At 44.0% G+C, this 21,108-nt stretch overlaps 1 protein-coding gene across 3 annotated transcripts in view; it reads left to right on the forward strand.

Annotated features, from left to right (window-relative positions):
- Positions 1 to 21,108, forward strand: part of PRICKLE2 (prickle planar cell polarity protein 2) — a 148,939-nt gene that overhangs the window by 15,675 nt on the left and 112,156 nt on the right. The window contains exons 1-2 of one of the 3 annotated variants that reach the window (XM_061618728.1): positions 17,278 to 17,336; positions 18,823 to 19,006. In XM_061618728.1, coding sequence (XP_061474712.1) covers positions 18,875 to 19,006 — 132 coding nt within the window. In that variant the 5' untranslated portion in view covers positions 17,278 to 17,336; positions 18,823 to 18,874. Of the gene's footprint in view, positions 1 to 17,277; positions 17,337 to 18,424; positions 18,663 to 18,822; positions 19,007 to 21,108 lie in introns of those variants that run through there. The other 2 variants (XM_061618727.1, XM_061618726.1) reach the window with 2 other exon arrangements.

Here is a 21,108-nt window from a genome sequence, read left to right on the forward strand (position 1 = left end):
TGAAAACTCTCCCCAAACAGTAACAAATGGAAGATAAGTTCAGAGCCAGCACCAGGCATTACTGGGCCCTTGGGCACCAGCCTGCCATAGCCCAACTCACCCATACAGGTGGTTTATACGCCTAGCCATGCATCCCACCTACCTCTCGTGTCCCTATGAATGACACGTGCATGCTGCGCACATGCCTGCCATCAACCAAGATGGTGGCAGGGGCTTCAGCCCCTTAGGGAAACCCCCATCACCATCCTGGCTGATGGCAGGCACGCGCACACAGTGCACACATCATTCACAGGAACAGGAGAGGTAGGTGGGGTGTGTGTGAAGGCTTATTAAAGACTGTGTTGGGGGAATGCCTGGGAGTTCCCTCTCCGCAATCTGCAGCAGGGTCAGGAGCTGATCATGCCAAGGATAGCAGAACGGGAGCACTACCTTCTCACCCTAAGGAAGGCCTCCTCTGGGCCATCGGGGCCCTTGGCCAGGGCCCGACCTGGCTGCCCTCTGGCACCAGCCCTGGATGAGCTAAAACCCAGTCCATTTTCTCCTCACTGCTAGAAGAGCATAGGAGCAAGTCAGGCACGAGCCTTCAAGCCGAAGGTTCGCTTCCCAGTATCTGGAGGCAAGGTATCATCCAAACAGTTGGCTTTAAATCTGTGCTGGGATTCGAACCTTCTTGGAAGCAAGTCCTGCTGATTTCAGTGGAACTTATTTCTAAGGAATTGTACTATAAAGCCTTAGCCAAACACTCTGTTCACTACACCGACCCTGGCACCAGCGCTTGGAGAATTCATTGTAAGTAACTTTGGCTAGAAAGTTAAGGCTAAATTAGATTAAATTAAAATCCTATTGATGGAAGAGGGGGAGAGAGGAGGAAGAGCACCAGCAGCTGGGGAGGTTGGCTTTGCTGACAAGCCAGGAGGAGATTTTGCAGTGTGCTCTACAGCATTAAAATTTGGCACAGCCAAAGAAGTGATTCATTGTCACTTAACAGTTTTGCTTCAGGAAACTCATCATTTTCGCCCACCAGGGGGAAGTTTAATTGGCACACTGCAGCTCCCCAGTTATAAGAAGTTTGGAAAAAGTGCCCTTCACATCTCCTCTAAATCCTAGAGTCTCTTCTTTGCGCTTCTTCTTCTCTTCCCCCCCCCATCTCTGCATGTCCGTTACTTCTAATATTGTTGTAGATGTAACTTTCCATTTTCCCATTTAGGTTCTTTAGTAGGGTTTTGGAATCAAAGCCCGTTACATGCAGAGCTCCTGATTTATGAATGTCTCAGGAAAATAAAGCTATTCCTTCTGTGAATCATAGGATAGTGGAGTTGGAAGGAACTGAGCGGGTCATCTAGTCCAACTCTCTGCTGCTCTCAGAGAGGATATCCTTTACCTAAATCATTGGTGAAGGCTGCCGGTCCAGTCTTTCCTTGCAAACTCCCCAGAGAAGCCCTGGGCTCCTGCTGGGAGGGATATAGATCAAATAATAAATAAATAAGAAGAAGAATCCACAGAGATCCATGCACTGGCAACTCCAAGACTCAATTACTGTAACAAAGTTTATGTGAACTGCCCTTCTGTCTGGTCTGGAAGCTGCAACTAGTGCAGAATGCAGCAGCCAGATTGCTCCCTGGAAGAGATTATTGACACATGTTACCCCACTGCTGAAAGAGCTGCTCTGATTGCCAATTTGCTACCAGGCCAGGTTCAAGGTACCTGTGTTAATTCACAAAACCCTAAACAACTTTCCAAAGTACCGTAAGGACCACCTGACTTCCTGTGTTCCATCTCAATCACTGAGATCTTCCATCTCAATCACTGAGATCTTGTGACGGGGCACTGTTAGTGGTTCATCACACCCCTGAGGTTTGGTTGGCCTCCACCAGGGACTGAACCTTTAGTGTGGCAGCCTCTGCCTTGTGGAACTCCCTACCAATTGAGGTTCAGCAGGATCCATCCCTTCTTTTTTTCAGGCATCTCCTGAAAACTGAACCTTTTAAACAGGACTTTTAACATGAATTTTCTTTTTCAGCCAATGCAGTACTTATGGATGCCTTTACTGTTGATTTTAACAATGTTTTTATTGATTTTTAAATTCTATCACGCTTTTGTATTTTGTAATGCCACCTTGATATACTTTTATGAAAAGTGTGGCTTATAAATATTTTAATAAAATAAAATAAACTTGTTTAAGGTACTTGTTTCTTTCATGTTCATCTGCTTTTATATTTAGCAATCATTAAAAAAAATACAATCCCCAACCTTGGATCTGCTTTTTATTTATTTAAAGCTTACTGATCCAGGACTTGTTGGGTGGGTGATATTTCACCCTCAGGGCTGTGTCCAGGTGAAAATCCAGAACAGGTATTGATATTGCACTCTTCTTCCTTCTCCGCTGTTTCCTTCCTAGAGCGGTTCAATCCCTCTTCCCAGGGAACCCTGGGAATTTTAGCTCTGTGAGGGGAATAGGGATCTCCAAACTCTCAGCACCCTTAACAAGCTGCAGTTTCCAGGATTATATGGGGGAAGCCATGACTGTTTAAAGTGGTATGATATTGTTTAATGCAGATAGGGCTTCTTTTGGAATAACGCAGGAAGAGAAGGTTTTAACCTGTTCAGAAGACCTACTGTTCAACTGGCAGCTGAACTGAAATCCGTTCCTATGTGCCATACCCTAGGTGTCTGCAAGCATCTGTGTTTTGCATACCCCATTAAACCATCTATTGATGTCACTATGACTGTTGGAACCCATGAAGATTAGTGCAGACGTTTCTATCACCAAAGTGCCTTCAGCCCTTGCTTCTAATCATAGAAGGCATGCTGGTGATTCATACTTGCATTACAGAAAGCTCCTCTTTATTATTTGTCTCCTGCTATCATCTGAACACCTATCAACTTACTCACTAGCTCCCTCTCAATTCTCCTTACCTCCCTGCAACTTGATTGTGTCACTATTCTCCCCACAATCCAGATTACATCTAGAACAAAACTTTGCATGTATATCACAAATAACAAGGATGTTTAATAACAAGCTTAATTTTCCAGACACAGTTGTGCTATTAGTTTAGAGCCATAAGTTCCAATTTATCAGGTGCCTAGACCAGCTCCCTTACATGCCTGTTGGGGTCAAAGGATCATGGCATCAGATATGCAAGGAGCAAGACCTTGGAAAAGAAGGTACAGTCCTCCTGGCTCACTCACAAGTTCTGTTCCACACTTGATATCAGTGGTTAGTAGCTAGAGCGGACGGCCTAAAGATAATAACCTTAATATGTCGAAACCTTATGCAAGGCTCCATTTGAACCAGAATGGAACCAGACTGCTGGCACTTAAAATTAAAAAGGTAGCAGAGCAGCTTTTAAACTGACTGAGGGGGGAAGCCCGACAGGAGCTGAGAAAGGTCCGGTTCGGAATAAACCTCCCCCCTGGGATAAAAACCAAAGAAATGATGAAATTTTAAAAGGGGTAGGCCTAGAAGTAGGCATTGTGAGAGCAGGGGCACAGGATATAAATTCAGAAGAGCAAAATTACCACAGGCCAAACCACAAGTGCCAAAGACACTTGAAGAGAGACACTGCTTACAAGTGCCTGTACACTAATGCTAGGAGCCTCCGAACCAAGATGGGAGAACTGGAGTGCTTGGTCTTAGAGGAGAGCATTGATATAGTGAGCATAATGGAGACCTGGTGGAATGGAGAAAACCAGTGGGATACGGTTATCCCTGGATATAAACTATATCGGAAGGACAGGGAAGGACGTATTGGTGGCGGAGTCGCTCTATACGTGAAAGAAGGCATTGAATCCAGCAAGCTCGAAACCCCCAAAGAGGCAGACTCCTCCACAGAATCGTTGTGGGTGGTGATACCATGCCCCAGGAGGGACTTAATACTGGGAACGATCTATCGTCCCCCTGATCAAAATGCTCAGGGAGACCTTGAGATGAGATATGAAATTGAGGAAGCATCCAAACTAGGAAATGTGGTAGTAATGGGTGACTTCAACTACCCGGACATAGACTGGCCACATATGTGTTCCAGTCATGACAAAGAAGCAAAGTTTCTAGATATTCTAAATGACTATTCCCTAGACCAGTTGGTCATGGAACCGACCAGAGGGACGGCAACCCTGGACTTAATCCTCAGTGGGGACCGGGACCTGGTGCGAGATGTAAGTGTTGTTGAACCGATTGGGAGCAGTGACCACAGTGCTATTAAATTAAACATACATGTAAATGGCCAATTGCCAAGAAAATCCAACACGGTCACATTTGACTTCAAAAGAGGAAACTTCACAAAAATGAGGGGATTGGTAAAAAGAAAGCTGAAAAACAAAGTCCAGAGGGTCACATCACTCGAAAATGCTTGGAAGTTGTTTAAAAACACTATATTAGAAGCTCAACTGGAGTGCATACCGAAGATCAGAAAAGGTACCGCCAGGGCCAAGAAGATGCCAGCGTGGTTAACGAGCAAAGTCAAGGAAGCTCTTAGAGGCAAAAAGTCTTCCTTCAGAAAATGGAAGTCTTGTCCGAATGAAGAAAATAAAAAAGAACACAAACTCTGGCAAAAGAAATGCAAGAAGACAATAAGGGATGCTAAAAAAGAATTTGAGGAGCACATTGCTAAGAACATAAAAACCAACAACAAAAAATTCTATAAATACATTCAAAGCAGGAGACCATCTAGGGAGGCGGTTGGACCCTTGGATGATAAGGGAGTCAAAGGTGTCCTAAAGAACGATAAGGAGATTGCAGAGAAGCTAAATGAATTCTTTGCATCTGTCTTCACAGTGGAAGATATAGGGCAGATCCCTGAACCTGAACTAACATTTGCAGGAAGGGATTCTGAGGAACTGAGACAAATAGTGGTAACGAGAGAGGAAGTTCTAAGCTTAATAGACAATATAAAAACTGACAAATCACCGGGCCCGGATGGCATCCACCCAAGAGTTCTCAAAGAACTCAAATGTGAAATTGCTGATCTGCTAACTAAAATATGTAACTTGTCCCTCGGGTCCTCCTCCGTGCCTGAGGACTGGAAAGTGGCAAATGTAACGCCAATCTTCAAAAAGGGATCCAGAGGGGATCCCGGAAATTACAGGCCAGTTAGCTTAACTTCTGTCCCTGGAAAACTGGTAGAAAGTATTATTAAAGCTAGATTAACTAAGCACATAGAAGAACAAGCCTTGCTGAAGCAGAGCCAGCATGGCTTCTGCAAGGGAAAGTCCTGTCTCAGTAACCTATTAGAATTCTTTGAGAGTGTCAATAAGCATATAGATAGAGGTGATCCAGTGGACATAGTGTACTTAGACTTTCAAAAAGCGTTTGACAAGGTACCTCACCAAAGACTTCTGAGGATGCTTAGCAGTCATGGAATAAGAGGAGAGGTCCTCTTGTGGATAAGGAATTGGTTAAGAAGCAGAAAGCAGAGAGTAGGAATAAAAGGACAGTTCTCCCAATGGAGGGCTGTAGAAAGTGGAGTCCCTCAAGGATCGGTATTGGGACCTGTACTTTTCAACTTGTTCATTAATGACCTAGAATTAGGAGTGAGCAGTGAAGTGGCCAAGTTTGCTGACGACACTAAATTGTTCAGGGTTGTTAAAACAAAAAGGGATTGCGAAGAGCTCCAAAAAGATATCTCCAAACTGAGTGAATGGGCGGGAAAATGGCAAATGCAATTCAATATAAACAAGTGTAAAATTATGCATATTGGAGCAAAAAATCTTAATTTCACATATACGCTCATGGGGTCTGAACTGGCGGTGACCGACCAGGAGAGAGACCTCGGGGTTGTAGTGGACAGCACGATGAAAATGTCGACCCAGTGTGCGGCAGCTGTGAAAAAGGCAAATTCCATGCTAGCGATAATTAGGAAAGGTATTGAAAATAAAACAGCCGATATCATAATGCCGTTGTATAAATCTATGGTGCGGTCGCATTTGGAATACTGTGTACAGTTCTGGTCACCTCATCTCAAAAGGGATATTCTAGAGTTCGAAAAGGTTCAGAAGAGGGCAACCAGAATGATCAAGGGGATGGAGCGACTCCCTTACTAGGAAAGGTTGCAGCATTTGGGGCTTTTTAGTTTAGAGAAAAGGTGGGTCAGAGGAGACATGATAGAAGTGTATAAAATTATGCATGGCATTGAGAAAGTGGATAGAGAAAAGTTCTTCTCCCTCTCTCATAATACTAGAACTCGTGGACATTCAAAGAAGCTGAATGTTGGAAGATTCAGGACAGACAAAAGGAAGTACTTCTTTACTCAGCGCATAGTTAAACTATGGAATTTGCTCCCACAAGATGCAGTAATGGCCACCAGCTTGGACGGTTTTAAAAGAAGATTAGACAAATTCATTGAGGACAGGGCTATCAATGGCTACTAGCTGTAATGGCTGTGCTCTGCCACCCTAGTCAGAGGCAGCATGCTTCTGAAAACCAGTTGCCGGAAGCCTCAGGAGGGGAGAGTGTTCTTGCACTCGGGTCCTGCTTGCGGGCTTCCCCCAGGCACCTGGTTGGCCACTGTGAGAACAGGATGCTGGACTAGATGGGCCACTGGCCTGATCCAGCAGGCTCTTCTTATGTTCTTATGTTCTTAAGGGAGAGAAAGAGAGAATAGTAGAAGGTATAAGGGACCCAGCCCTTGAATCACATCGGCCACGTTGCATGTCCCTAAGATGTGCTGTCCTGTAAAAATTCCAAATTGTCTCCTAAGTCAACCAGTGTTCTGCCTTGAGAAAACTTAGCATGCTGTAGCCTGATCAGATTGTGCAAATTCAATTTCCAAAAGCACCATTATTTTTTCATCTGCTAGCCATGGGTCAAAGCTGTGCTGATCACTGAAACCCAGACCTTGGTTACTCAAGGCTTTGCTTTGCCTTCTGATTGGCTTCTGAGATTTTGACGCTCCATTCCCCTAAGTGCCAGAAACTGGACATCTTTTTAAAATGAAAACCGAGGTTCTCAGAATCCCATGTTTGAATAGAATATAGTAGACACAGCAACACATGCGCTAACTTCCCAGCCTTCTACCTCAGCTATTGAGATACTAAAAAATGTTTACGTGGCTGAGATGTATTTGGGCTTACTGACATCTGGTACTAATAAGGCCCTTCTTCCATATGAAAGTATTCCAACTTTATTATGATTACATAAGTGCGTATCAGTGTTGCAAGGAATTGTTCAGGAACTGGTTGCCTGTTCCCGGCTGTACTCACTTGAGCTCTCACTATCTCTGCATGGAGAGTGAGTGCAAACTATGCCTCTTTTTGCATCTTCAGAGCCAGTACTGAACTCTGCTGCACTGATTGAATCACTTGTGTGCAATAATAGTGATAACAGTGATAATAATAGTGATAGTGATAATAGTGATAATTAAAATAATAAATTTATTTTTGTTGTCCGCCTCTCACCCAGAATGCAGGTCCCAAGGTGGATTACAAACATTAAAAATGCATAGCATACATAAAAACGATGCAGAAATTTAAAAATACAAAAACGTACAAATAAACCATACACAAACAAATCCATAAAATTCTTAAAAACATCAAAATACGGGTGGCAATTTAGCTAAATGCTTATATAAAAAGATGAGTCTAGTGGCATGAAAAGGCAGTAGAATGCCAAGACAAAAAAAATAGACTGAACCACTTCAGACTGCAGGTGGGGGTGCTTTTTTTGAATGCCCCACCTTATAAAAAAGAGATTTGTCGGGAATCATCTCTCTCTTCTTTCAGATGTCTTTTGCAAAATCCATTGTTTAAACAGGCCTTTGCAGTTTTAATTTTCTGTTTTTAACCAATCTGTATTTATTGATACTTGATTGACGTTTTAATGATATTTTATGGTTGCTTTTACTGATTTCATTTTTATATTCCACCTTGATATATTCTTAGGAAAATGTAGATTATAAATATGTATAAATAATAATATCTCCTTTGAGGCCCTTCTCCAGGGTGATGACAAGGGAGAGGGCCTTTTCATGTGCGGCTCCCCATCTGTGGAATTCACTTCCTAGCAGGTTCGCCTTCATTAATATCTTTTTTGGCACCAGATGAAGACTTACCTTTTCCCTGAGACTTTGGATAGATGCTCTTTGTTATTAGTGTGCTGCCAAAGCTTTCTGTGGATGTTATCGCTGTTTTATTGTTTTGGTTATTTATGGAATGATGTATTTGTTTGTGTTTTTAACAGTGTTGTAAGTCACTTGGAGACTTTTAGGTAGCAAGAGAATAACAAATATGATAAATATATAGGCAAAAACCTCTTGTCAAGTAAAGAACTAGCACATCAGGGAATAAGGTTCCAGACCATCCTTTTCCTTGCTGTGTTGTTTTTCTTTATTTAGGGAGCTTTTAATGCAAGGGGATCCCCCAACTTTCAGTCTGAAATGGTACAGACCACTGTAACCACCAGGCCTTATTCTGTCTAGCATTGCTTCTGGAAACTTCACTGTAGAATTCATAAGAGCTTGGCTGGGCTGGAGCAGGTGGTGGCACTGCAGTGCGATGTCTTATCTGTCTGGCTGACAAATGCTCCTGGTGGCTCCACTCTAGAGGCTCTCTACCTGCTGGTGGGCATGTGGACTGGGTCTTCTGGCTTATTGATGCTGATTGGCTCCAGGTGTAGCCTCAGGCTTGGTCTTAGGCTGAGCATAGCACAGGTATTGGTGGTGGCAACTGGTGGCTCCATGTCAGTGAGATAGTGGAACGTGCCCTGGGTTTTAGCCTGAACTTTCAAGAAAGTTCAGACTAAAACCTGGAGCGGATACCACTGCCCCACTGACATGGAGCCACCAGCCACCACTGGTATTAGTGTGGCTTGCTAGATAGGTGTTGCTCACTCTGCTGCCTTTGTCTGGCAACGTAAGCACATGTATAGGATACTAGAGTAAGCAGCAACATATTTAAAGCATGACTAGGTTGAGGAGCACTTGCACTTAATCATTAACACAAGGTGGTCTGATATGCCTCTCCGCTGTCTGTTCCTCCCCCAAATGATTTTTATGTTGCCAGTTTTAAACATAAAGGAAAACTGCTGACCTATGTGAGGAGACTAATGAAAAACTAATCAGGAGATAGCCTTCAGTTTTATTTCTGTTTGACACTGTTTCTTTCTGCCTGTGCTCTACCATTTTATCATTGGGTTCTTTTACTTGATTTTTTTTTTAAATTACAGTTCCCTCAATCTTTCTGGACTGAAGAGCAGGATGTAAATTTTCAAAATAAGTAATAATGTACATAAAACTAAGGTGAGGTCCCTTTCAGATTTATTTGTGTTAAATCTTGGGTATCTAGTAGTATAGATTTAACAAAGTTCATCTTAAGAAACTTGGGCTTGTGAAGCGTGCTAACGTGATCAAGTTTTTCAGAGGTTATTAAGATAATTACTGAACAGCTGCTCACACTGCTTCAAAATCAAGTACTTTAGACAATACCTTAGTTCTTTGCAAAGTGATGAGAACTTCTCTAGCAAACATATACTTGAGTCACTTGGCCTTAGTATGATTTAGGAAACTCCTGTGAATATCAAGCATACTGTTACAAAGGCAAATTTGCAAGGGAGAAAAAAGGCCAAGCATTTGGCCCTGTATGCAGGCTTATTGACTGTGGTGAAAGCTGTTTAGCTCCTTGGCTTCTGTGTGATTGCTGATGCTACAAAATCCTGAAAATGTATACAGATGGGCTGAAGAATTTTACTTCCCAGATGCACGCACGCATGCACACGCACACACACATTACACACACACACCACCACCAATGTTTTACTTTCTGCAGATGATCTGGGAGCATCAGCATTCTGTGCAAGTGAACAAAAGAAGTGTTTGATTGACAGAGGTGTTTATTGAGATCCCTTTGGTCTATAAAATGCTCTTTCTGAATGTATGAGTTCCGTGAGCCCTCAAGCCCATGGTATGCAGAATAAACATTAGCGTTATAAGATCCCACTGTCTTTAGTGAGAAATGTGTGTCCAAGAGGAGAATTCCATCCAGTAATAAACCCCAAAGGGAATTCTTGGGAACAAACCATTATATTTTACAGAGAGACATTGAAAGATCAGCTTGCCTTTCTAGTTGTTACAGAAGATATGGATCCTGTTTTCACTAATAGCCCTGGAGTCCTCTGCTATCCAGGGGTGAGGTGTGTGTGGGGGGAGTTGGGCTTTTAAAAAAAGCGCTCCATAGATAAAGGGCCTATTACTCAAAGAGCAAATATTGTTACAAGTTGTGCTTGGGTCTGGGCATATCAAATTAATGGGTTCCCCCATTGCTACCCCCTCTTATATTTTTGTAAGAGCATGCCTCTCTCTACCTGCTCTGTGCTGTTATTCTTTATATGGTAATGCGCCTGACACACTAGCCAAGAATCGTGAGTTTTTCCAGACATGTACATTCTTCCTTCAAGTGTTCCATTGGCTAAACCGTATCTCTCCTGCATAGCGTAACAGTAAGTGCATTGTCAGCTCTTCTCTCCCTCTTTCTCTCACTTTCTCCTTTCAGTAGAAGAATACAAGGATGGTTGTGAATGGTATTCTGTGTAGTGGGTGTCACCAATCCCAGGGACACAATTCCAGTTTTGTTTATGGCAGAGATTTTGGCCCATCAAAGCAGTTCCCTACTCTGAAAATAAAGTTTTCACCTCTTTCTCTAGTGAAGGTATATTTGTTATTATTTCTCATTTGTATCTCATTCTTTCCCCAACAAGCAGAGTTCTTGTATTCATGGACCATTAATTTATCCCTCCCCCCAAAAAACCCTGTGATGAACAGTTATTGGCACAATTTTGCCCCTTTTACTTTACAGACGAGTAAGGATCTTCTGAACCTACAGATGAGTAAGGATCTTCTGTCCGCTACATTCAATGCGCTCTGTATATATTTATTGGTCTCCTCCCAGTGCAGGATTCACACTCTGCAGCAAGAGAGAGAAAGCAGTAGGAGTTTAAGTGGATTAAAAAAAACCCAATCTCTGTCAGGATAGCATCAGGAGCAGATCAGAATTTACCTTTGGAGAATAAGGTTTGGCTGGTTTAGGGCTGAATCATTGGAGGAGCAGCACTACCTCAGATTAAATCAGTGGAATCTCACCTTATACAGGGGAGGCCACGTTTTCTTTAAAGCAGATTGTTCAGCTGTACAAATTCCCCGTGAGACCCCACAAACACTAAGAAACAACAACAACCCTGAACAAACACAAGGCTCCTTGCTTACATCCCGTATCAGGGACTCCCTGCCTATTGACATCAGGTAGGCACCTTCACTGCATTCATTGTGGCTCCTGCTTAAAACTTTTTCGTTTAGGCAAGCTCATCCAGGCACATCGATGTTGATCTGTTTTAATTTTTTCAGTTACTAGCTGTTTTAATTGTTTTTAATATGTTTTTAATGACTTGTTTGTGACTGTTTTATTGATAACTTCTATGTTTTTTTATAAACCGCGTAAGAGATCTTTACATTCAAGCGGAATATAAATTTTGTTAAATACAAAATAAAATAAATAAATATCCGTAGTTACTTCTCCACAGGAATCAGTAGATATCTAACAGTATGTCTAAAAAAGAGAGTTAGAAGTGTTAGGTCCTTACCTGCCCTGCTCTGGGCGGCCTCAAGCCACTTTGTCCTAGCCACAGCTGTCTCAGTATTAAAGTGGTGGCGGTGATGATACTGGCCTAATTTTTCAGGTTTTCAGCAAGGCTTATATATGTAGAATGCAAACCAAAAGTTTCAAGTCTTTGTGCTTGAAATTGGGCCAAAGGGTCAAGACAGATAGTGTGCTGTCCACCCCGCTGCCTAACAGTCTGCCTGCCTGAGTAGAGGTGGCCCCTGTGGTGATATTAGAAAGCTCAAGGCATATTGAAACTTTGTGGGACGTCAGTATCCACCTTAGGGCTGCCCCTCTTGTCTGGTGAGGCTCAGGATTTTTAAGGCCACCAAGACAACAAGGCTTGGGCTTCTCCAGACTATCTCCACAGTTCTGTGGAAAGGTGCAGAAATGCATATTATATATATACTGGTATGTAATCAGAGAGTGAAGAGAGAATATTAACAGTGAAACAGATGTAGGAAATGTTTGTTCATGAGACAGACTCAATGGGAACAATGACAGCTCCAGTATTTGGCTCCACAGCCCTTGGGAAAGACACCCACCATGCGGTCCCTTTCCCAAGTGAGTCTACCTCCTTGCTGCTGCAAGTTCAGCGGCTCTTGTCAGTGGGCCCCCGGCTGCAGGGTGGGTCCCTCAGCAGATGCCTGACCATGCCAACCCTTGAAATCAGCCCTGAACAGGAGACAAGAGAAGCTAAAATACTAGTATCTGACATAGAGAACATGTTCTCTTGAGCAGAGGTGTGTCAGTTGCGCAGTTCGGTTTTACTGTTGTGAGGAGGACTTGCCAGGTAAGGGGAACGCGGCCCAGGCAGTTAATGGCTGTGCCTTGTTCCGGTCCTCCCCACATCCGCAGATTGGTTGCGCTGTCAGCCGGCTGTCAGGCCTCCGGATGCTGCTGCTAAATGCCAGATCGGTGCATAATAAGATCTCCCTCATTCATGATTTAATTGTGGATGAGGCAGCCGATCTGGCATGTATAACCGAGCAGGGGGGAGTCAGTCTCTCCCAGCTATGTCCACCAGGGTACCTGGTCCAGCATCAGGGTAGACCTGAGGGTCAGGGAGGGGGGGTTGCAGTGGTCTATAGGAGCTCCATCTTCCTCTGCAGTCACCCTGTCCATGTGACTACTGGTCTGGAGTGTTTGCACCTTATGTTGGGTCAGCGGGACAGACTGGGGATTCTGTTGGTGTACCGCCCACCCCGCTGCCCAACAGACTCCCTAGCTGAGCTGACGGAGGTGGTCTCAGGTGTACTGTTGAGATCCCCCAGACTGTTGGTTATGGGGGATGTCAGCATCCATGCCGAGGCCACCTTATCCTGGGCGGCTCAGGATTTCATGGTCTCCATGACAACCATGGGACTGTCCCAATATGCCATTGGCCCAACACATGTAGCAGGTCGTACTCTAGATTTGGTTTTTGCAACTGGACATGGAGATGGTGATCTGAATGTGGGGGGCCTTACATCAGTCCCTCTGTCATGGACAGATCACTGCTTGCTGAAGTTTAGACTTACAGCAGCTTTTCCCCTCTGCAAGGGTGGGGGACCTATTAAGTTGGTCTGCTCCCAGAGACTAATGGATCCGGATGGGTTTCCAAAGGGCTCTGGGGAGTTTTCCGGCTGATAGGGCTGGCGCTCCTGTCGAAACCCTGGTTGAACTGTGGAATACAGAAATGACCCGGGCAGTTGACATGATTGCTCCTGAGCACCCTCTCCTGTGTAGAGCTCGTACTGCTCCATAGTATGCCCCAGAGCTGAAAGAGATGAAACAACATAGGAGACGGCTTGAGTGCAGATGGACGCAAACTCCTAGTGGATGCAATTATACACTGGAAAGTGCCTATGGTAACCTGTATTTAGGGTCAGTGAGGGCAGCAAAAAAACAATATTTTGCTGCTACTATCGAATCATCAATCTGTCGCCCAGCGGAGCTCTTCAGAATTGTCCGGGGGATATTACACTCTGGCCCCAGGGACATGGTAGAACCATCTGAGGCCCGCTGTAATGAATTTGCTAGGCACTTGCAGGATAAAATCTTTAGCATCCACCAGGTCTTAGACTCCAGTGTTATAGCAGGTGAATCAAGCGAGGTATCCAGAGCACAGCCTTGTCCCAATTTCTTGGATGAGTTTCAGTTGGTGCAGCTTGAGGACGTTGACAAGGTGCTTGGACAGGTTTGTGCAACCACTTCTGTGCTGGATCCTTGCCCTTCTTGGCTAATAAAAGCTAGCAGGGATGGAACAGCCGGCTGGGCCAGGGAAGTGATTAATGCCTCTCTGTGAGAGGGGGTGGTCCCTGGCTGCCTGAAAGAGGCAGTAGTGAGACCACTCCTGAAGAGGCCCTCCCTGGACCCAGAAAATCTTAATAACTATAGGCCAGTAGCAAATATTCCATTCCTGGGCAAGGTCCTGGAACGAGTGGTTGCAGGCCAGCTCCAGACACTCTTGGATAAGACCGATTATCTGGATCCATTTCAGTCGGGTTTCAGGCCTGGTTTTGGCACGGAAACAGCCTTAGTCGCCCTGTATGATGACCTTTGTCGGGAGAGAGACAGGGGGAGTGTGACTCTGTTGATTCTCCTTGATCTCTCAGCAGCTTTCGATACCATTGACCATGGTATCCTTCTGGGGAGACTAGCTGAGTTGGGAGTGGGAGGTACTGCATTGCGGTGGTTCCACTCCTACTTGGCAGGTCGCCTCCAGAAGGTGGTGCTTGGGGAACATTACTCGGCACCCTGGACTCTCCAGTATGGGGTTCCGCAGGGGTCAGTTCTGTCCCCTATGCTGTTCTGCATCTACATGAAACCTTTGGGTGCGGTCATCCAGAGCTTTGGAGTACATTGCCATCAGTATGCTGATGACACGCAGCTCTATTTCTCCTTTTCATCTTCTTCAGGTGAGGCTGTCAATGTGCTGAACCGGTGCCTGGCTGCGACAATGGACTGGGTGAGGGCTAATAAACTGAGGCTCAATCCAGACAAGACTGAGATGCTGCTAGTGGGTGGTTCTTCTGACCGGATGGTGGATGTCCAACCTGTTCTGGATGGGGTTGCACTCCCCCTGAAGAAGCAGGTTCGTAGCTTGAGGGTTCTCCTCGAACCATCTCTGTCACTTGAGGCTCAGGTAGCCTCGGTGGCACGGAGTGCCTTCTAGCAACTTCAGTTGGTGGCCCAACTACATCCCTCTCTGGACAGGGATAACCTGGCTTCAGTTGTCCATGCTCTGGTAACCTTCAAATTAGATTACTGCAATGCACTCTACGTGGGGCTGCCTTTGAAGACAGTTCGGAAATTGCAGCTTGTGCAAAATGCAGCGGCCAGATTGGTAACAGGGACCAGACGGTCTGAACATATAAAACCGATTCTGGCCCACTTACACTGGCTGCCTTTATGTTTCCAAGCTCGATTCAAGGTGCTGGTTTTGACCTATAAAGCCTTACACGGCTTGGGACCACAATACCTGATGGAACGCCTCTCCCGATACGAACCCACCCATACACTACGTTCAAGATCAAAGGCCCTCCTCCGGGTGCCTACTCCAAGGGAATCTCAGAGGGTGGCAACAAGGGAGAGGGCCTTTTGAGTGGTGGCCCCCAAATTATGGAATGATTTGCCTGACGAGGTGTGGCTGGCGCCAACACTGTTATCTTTTCGGCGCCAGGTCAAGACTTTCCTCTTCTCCCAGACATTTTAGTATGTGTTTTAAATTGTTTTTATATTGTTTTAAATTTTAAAATTGTGTTTTAAATTGTTTTTAAAATAGGTGTTTTAAATTGTATATTTGTTTTAATGTTTTTGATTGCTGTAAACCGTCCAGAGAGCTTCGGCTATGGGGTGGTATTCAAGTGCAATAAATAAATAAATAGATAAATAAATAAATAAATAAATAAATAAAGATTGCTGAAGTGTGCTGTGGAGTGTTCTCTCCTTTTACCCTTTGCTGGTGGCACGGAAATTGCTGCACCATAGCTCTTCCTGCACAACCAGAGTAGCATGAGAAGATCTGGGTCGTGCACATTCCCTCTCCTGGAAACTGGAACAGCAATTCTCAAAAATGGCTGAGGCCACTCATCTTACTCTAAGAGCATGGAAAGTAGCTGAAATAAGAACATAAGTAGAGTCTTGCTGGATGAGGCCAAAGGCCTTTCTAGCTCCGCATCCTGATCTCATGGTGGCCAACCAAGATGCCTATGTGAAGCGTGCAAGAAGGACCTGAATAGAGCAGTGTTCTCCCCACTTGTGATACCACTAGATTCCATGCAATTAGTGTCATGTTAGAAAGGGCCCAGAGAGCACTGCATTACTTACTGGTTATAATGATGCGGGTGGTATTTGCTAAATGCAATAAATTCACCTACCTTGCATCCCTAGCCAGCTTGACTTTTCTATGAATTTTTTTTTTTGGCTGTTTGTTTTCTTTTCCACTTTGCCTCCTAGTACCACAGTTTATTTTATGACTTCCCTAAGCTTTAAATATTTTTGCTGCTCACTGACATATTCTGCAGGGATCCATGTGATTAATAATCCTGGGAATGACGGTTAGTGAAATAGCACTAAACTCCATGAGAATACACGTTTTTCAAACACTAAGCCTCTGATCCTCTAACCACCAACTTCTTGAATAGCTGGCACTGGATTTGATGGGACTGCTCCAGAGTTGGTGGTGCCTTGAGGAATGATAGAGATGATGAATGCATGTGGAGGTTAACAAATTGCCTGGTATGTTGAATTGCAGAACATTATATCATAAACAGAGATGAAAATGACTGTTGAATCCATTGCTGTAGTGAAAAGTATAGGACGTTCATACAGTAGCTGATTAATTAAAGTATTCATACGAAATTGTGCTCTGATTGTTTTTTGAGGGTAACAGCCAGAGGCCGTGCTGAGGCTCTTTGACTAGCTAGATGCAAACCAGACACCCAGCTTGTATTTGCATCTGTGTGTATTTTAAATCTGATGAAAAGCAGGAAATGGAAAAACTTGGCAATTCTCCCTGGTTTGACTTAGCAAAGCCTTTTGGCTTGGTGCATATTTGTGCTCTGTGGGCTGCAGGGAAGTTTAGGTTCATAGGCAAAAGGATTCTTGGGCCATGTGAAGCGGTGGGTGAAACTAATTAACGAAGTTTGCTGGGTGGGTTCACAGAGAAGGGGAATGCATGCAGCCTTCCAGAGGAGTGAAGCTCAACTGGTCCAATTATAGATGCTGAGAGAAGCAGGTTGTCTAGAAGCCCCTCCCTCTAATCCTAAATGTACAAGGACTGGCTGTTAGCTGAGTGGTCAAGGGAAGGGAAATCCACACATGCTCAGAAAGACTCTCATGCAAAAACTATGCTCTGTTGCTCTGTTTGGGAAGTGACTGTGGAATAGTAGTTTGTAGGTTAATGTAATTGGTTAACCAATTAACCAACTTTATATTTAATTGGCTGATCAATGAAATTAACACTGCAATCCTATACACACTTGCCTGGGAGTAAGTCCCATTGAACTCATGTAGGATTACACTGCTATAGATTAAAACTGACTAAAATGGTGCCCTACTTAAATTGGCGTCATGCTTGTTTGCTCATATGTTTCATAACAAGTTCTCGCAATCTCCCTTTTCTTTCACATTAAGAGAGACTGCTCCTTTATCATCTGAAGCACCGGAGGTGAACCTATGGCCTCCCAGGTGTTATGGGCTCCAATTTCCAACATGGTCAGTGGTCAAGGGTGTTGAAAGATAGGAGTCCAACAACAACTGGAGAGCCACAGGTTTGCAACCTTGATCTAAGTGACATGTTCTTTTTTTAATTTTCAGAACTATTGTTTTTATTCATGCAAATTTAATCAATCAGCAAAAATGCATACAATTTAGTCAGAGTTTTGTGTCCTATTACATGATTCCTTTACAGAACAGATCTAGCAGTGGTTGGGAAAGTCTGCAGAAGGGGGTGGGAGATTTTCATCCTATATCAGAAGATACTAATGGAAATTAATTGTAGAGGTGCTGTATTACCTTTCTGATGTTTTTTCCCCATCTGCTGGGCCCCTCCGCCGACTCTCTTCTCCTTTTTGTTTGGATGCATTCTGATCTCTCCTTTCACTACATCCTCTCCATGGAAGCTATGCTGAAGGGCTGTAGCTCAGTGGTAGAGGATCTGCCTTGCATGCAGAAGGTCCTAGGTTCAATCCCCAGCATCTCCAGGTAGGGCTGGGAGAGACCCCTGCCTGAAACCCTGTAAAGCCACTGCCAGTCAGTGTAGACAGTACTGAGCTTGATAGATCAGGGGTCTGAGTCAGTCTAAGACAGCTTCCTATGTTCCTATGAGTAGCCATATCTGTCAGTTAAATTGGCTTCTGAAAGTGGGGGCGGGGGGAGAGAGAGAGAGAAACAGCAGAATGTGTGACAGACATAGTCAGTTCAATGAGCCATGCAGACAAGTGCTGAAAGACCATTGTTATCCCAGGCAAATGTCTTTCTTCTGCTTGAAGTATGTTAACTGGTGGTGCTGGGGATCAATTCATGGACTCTCATATGCAAAGAGTATTTGCTGACTCTGAGCCATGACCCCCTCCTTGTAAGGCAGACTTAATGGTAATCTTATATTAAAGCAGCAGTTGCCAGCGGGTGACTTTCATCGCTTCCCCTAATTTGACACAACCATATTTATGATATTCTGTCATTGTAATGGAATTTGCCGCGCTAAGCTTTTCTGTTTACATTGACATTTAGCATACTATATGTGTCAGTTCTTCAGCTTGCTGATTTGGATGTGCTGATGATCTGGCGCTGTTTGCATATTTATGGGTGCTGTCAAAGGAGAGGAAAGTGAAGAGGTGTGTCCCAGATCATCTATCAAATGCATTTGACCCTTAAATCCCCATGCCCAGCTCAACATGGGTGGTCAAGTATTCATTGTTCCCCCCTCCCCCAAGCGAAGGAATGGCGTTTGAACTGAGAACTGCTTTGGGGTGATCTGGCATTTTGTCAAGGACAGGTTGCTGTTTACATTTAGACTGTGTACTTCACTTATCCTATTCAGACTTATTGCAGACAGCTGCTTTATCCAGGCAGGAAAAAAGCAACAACAACAAAAGGTAACTATTTGCCATGGGTAGTAGTAATTAAAGCTACATTTCATATAATCTATGGATAGGCAAAATGAGTTTGTACTGGTGTTATCCAACTTCTGATGATAAGCATAAGTCGTTATAACAGTGGATGATTTGTTTTTCTTTCCTTTTTCCTCCCTTCCAGGAAGATTTGCCGGCACTGTAAGTGTCCACAGGCAGAGCACTTTGAAACGGCAATGCCTTTGGAAATGGAGAAGACTGTGACCAAACTGATGTTTGACTTCCAGCGGAATTCAACTTCTGATGATGACTCAGGTTGTGCCTTGGAAGAATATGCTTGGGTTCCTCCAGGGCTGAAGCCAGAACAGGTATGTTTCGTTGTTGCTTGTAGCTAGAATGCATAATATATGCAAATTGTAAGATCCTACCAATCATGATAATGGTCTTAACTGTGAGGATCTCAAAAGAGGTGAAGAAGACTGTCAAAGGAAGTCCTTGAAATTCTTTCATTGTGCCAGTTGTATTCGACAGTGGCATCTGCCAGCCTTTAAATAAGCTTGCAAAGGATTTTGCTAGCCTGTACATATCTACACTGAGCATTTGTGATTCACATTATATTGTGGGATCATTTCCTTACCACTGATGGTCAGAACTGTGTGTGTGAATATATTCTTCCATCTGGCAATGAATGGGAGGTCCTTGGTCATGTGAACATCAAAAACAATGGCAGCTTTGCTAGTCAGTCAGTTACAACCCAGGTAAATCTGTCCTGGACTTTGGCCTAGCATGTTGAGCGCATGGTAGTCATTTAGATGAAGCTTCCTAGATGGGTGTTTCTTAGTTATGCTGTATTAGTTGCAGCTGAACCAGGTTTGTTCCAGGTCATCCAGGAACCAAATTTGTTCTGACTGCCTTCTGGGCCACCTGTAGTTCCCTAAGATAGAGAAATGAAGCAGAATGGGTGGATTGATTCATTTTATTTTTAAAATTGACGAGCATCCATTCAATCTAAGTTGCTGTGAAGGAGGCTTACAATAAAGTTATACAAAAATATATTAATAAAACAGCATTCTCAATAAAACCACTAACATCATAGCTAACAAGATAGCGAATGCTGAGCTAGTATAGTGCAGGGGTTGCCAACATGGTGCCCTCCCAGTGTTATGGACTATAACTTCCATCAGTCCCAGCCAGCATGGGCAGTGGTCAGGGATGGTGGGAGTTGTAGCTACTCCTTGCTGTCCTCGTACAGTGGCTAGGATGCTGAGCTTAGATTGAGCAGATCCAGATTCAAATCCCCACTCAGCCACTGGGTTTCCTTGTATCAGTCATATGCTGTCCACCAACTGCATGAAGGAGCATGTGTGTCACCTTGTACCCTTTGGAGGAAGGAGATATAAATGTAAATAAATAAATATTTGTTCAGCCAAAATCTTAGCAAAACTAATGACTCTTTTTCCAGTTTTGTAAGAGTTCCCAAAACTGGACCTCTGGTACTTCCCTTGTGATTCGACAGATGCAGGATCTTCTCATTAATGGCACCATACAACATACTCACAAATCTGGCCACTGAAGAGCAGCAGTATATAATAGTGCCTTTCCAGGTGACTTTAACGGGTAGAGAGGTTAATACATTGCTCCCTCCCAGCTCTCAGTAGTTGTCTTTGCACATGACTCTGTGCTTGCACTACACTTGGGGAGCAGGATGGGACTGTATCTGATTAATGTAAGCCCTGCCCTGATGTCTGCACATCAAATGGAACATGTGAAAAGGAGTGCCTGTGCATATAGCTGTACTTGTATAGGTGCTCTACAAATAGGGACTCCCGGTTCGGAAGGGGTCCTGATTGTGTGGAGTACCTATTTGTGAACAACTATATGTGCAACTTTTCACTTATCCCACTTAACATATGGGCATCAGAGGTGAGGCCTGTGGGACACCGTCTTACTTCCCCATGCACTGCGTATATATGGAGGCATGCATGAGAAGGGTGTATGTCTTCACTCTTATGAAGGGCTGTTTTAACTATTGATCTTGTGGATCTATGTAGCTGCACCACAGAAAGTAGGCCTGATTGAAACCACACTTACGTTTATATATGGCTAAGGGAGTGTGGCTGCCCGGCTTACTCCCTGCCAGCAACCAGTCAAATTTGGTACATCATTTTTAATAAGTATCTGTTGGATTATGGTGAGTTTTCTCCTTCCAGTGGAGCCAGCTGTTTTATTTTTTTATATAACTATTTATATATTCCGCCCTCTTGCAAAACATCAGGGCAGTGTGCAACAATTTAAAAAAACTTTAGCAGCAATACAGAACAATCTTAAAATGACTGGCTACTCAAGAACGTTTCAAACAATTGCATAGGCCTTTTGGCATAAAAAAGTTCATGAGATGCCTGAAGACAAAAGCAAGTATGCCTGTCAAATCTCTGCTGGAAGAGTGTTCCATAACTTGGAACAGGTGACA

This window comes from Rhineura floridana, chromosome 3 (assembly GCF_030035675.1).
Source record: "Rhineura floridana isolate rRhiFlo1 chromosome 3, rRhiFlo1.hap2, whole genome shotgun sequence".
Classification (NCBI taxonomy): domain Eukaryota; kingdom Metazoa; phylum Chordata; class Lepidosauria; order Squamata; family Rhineuridae; genus Rhineura; species Rhineura floridana.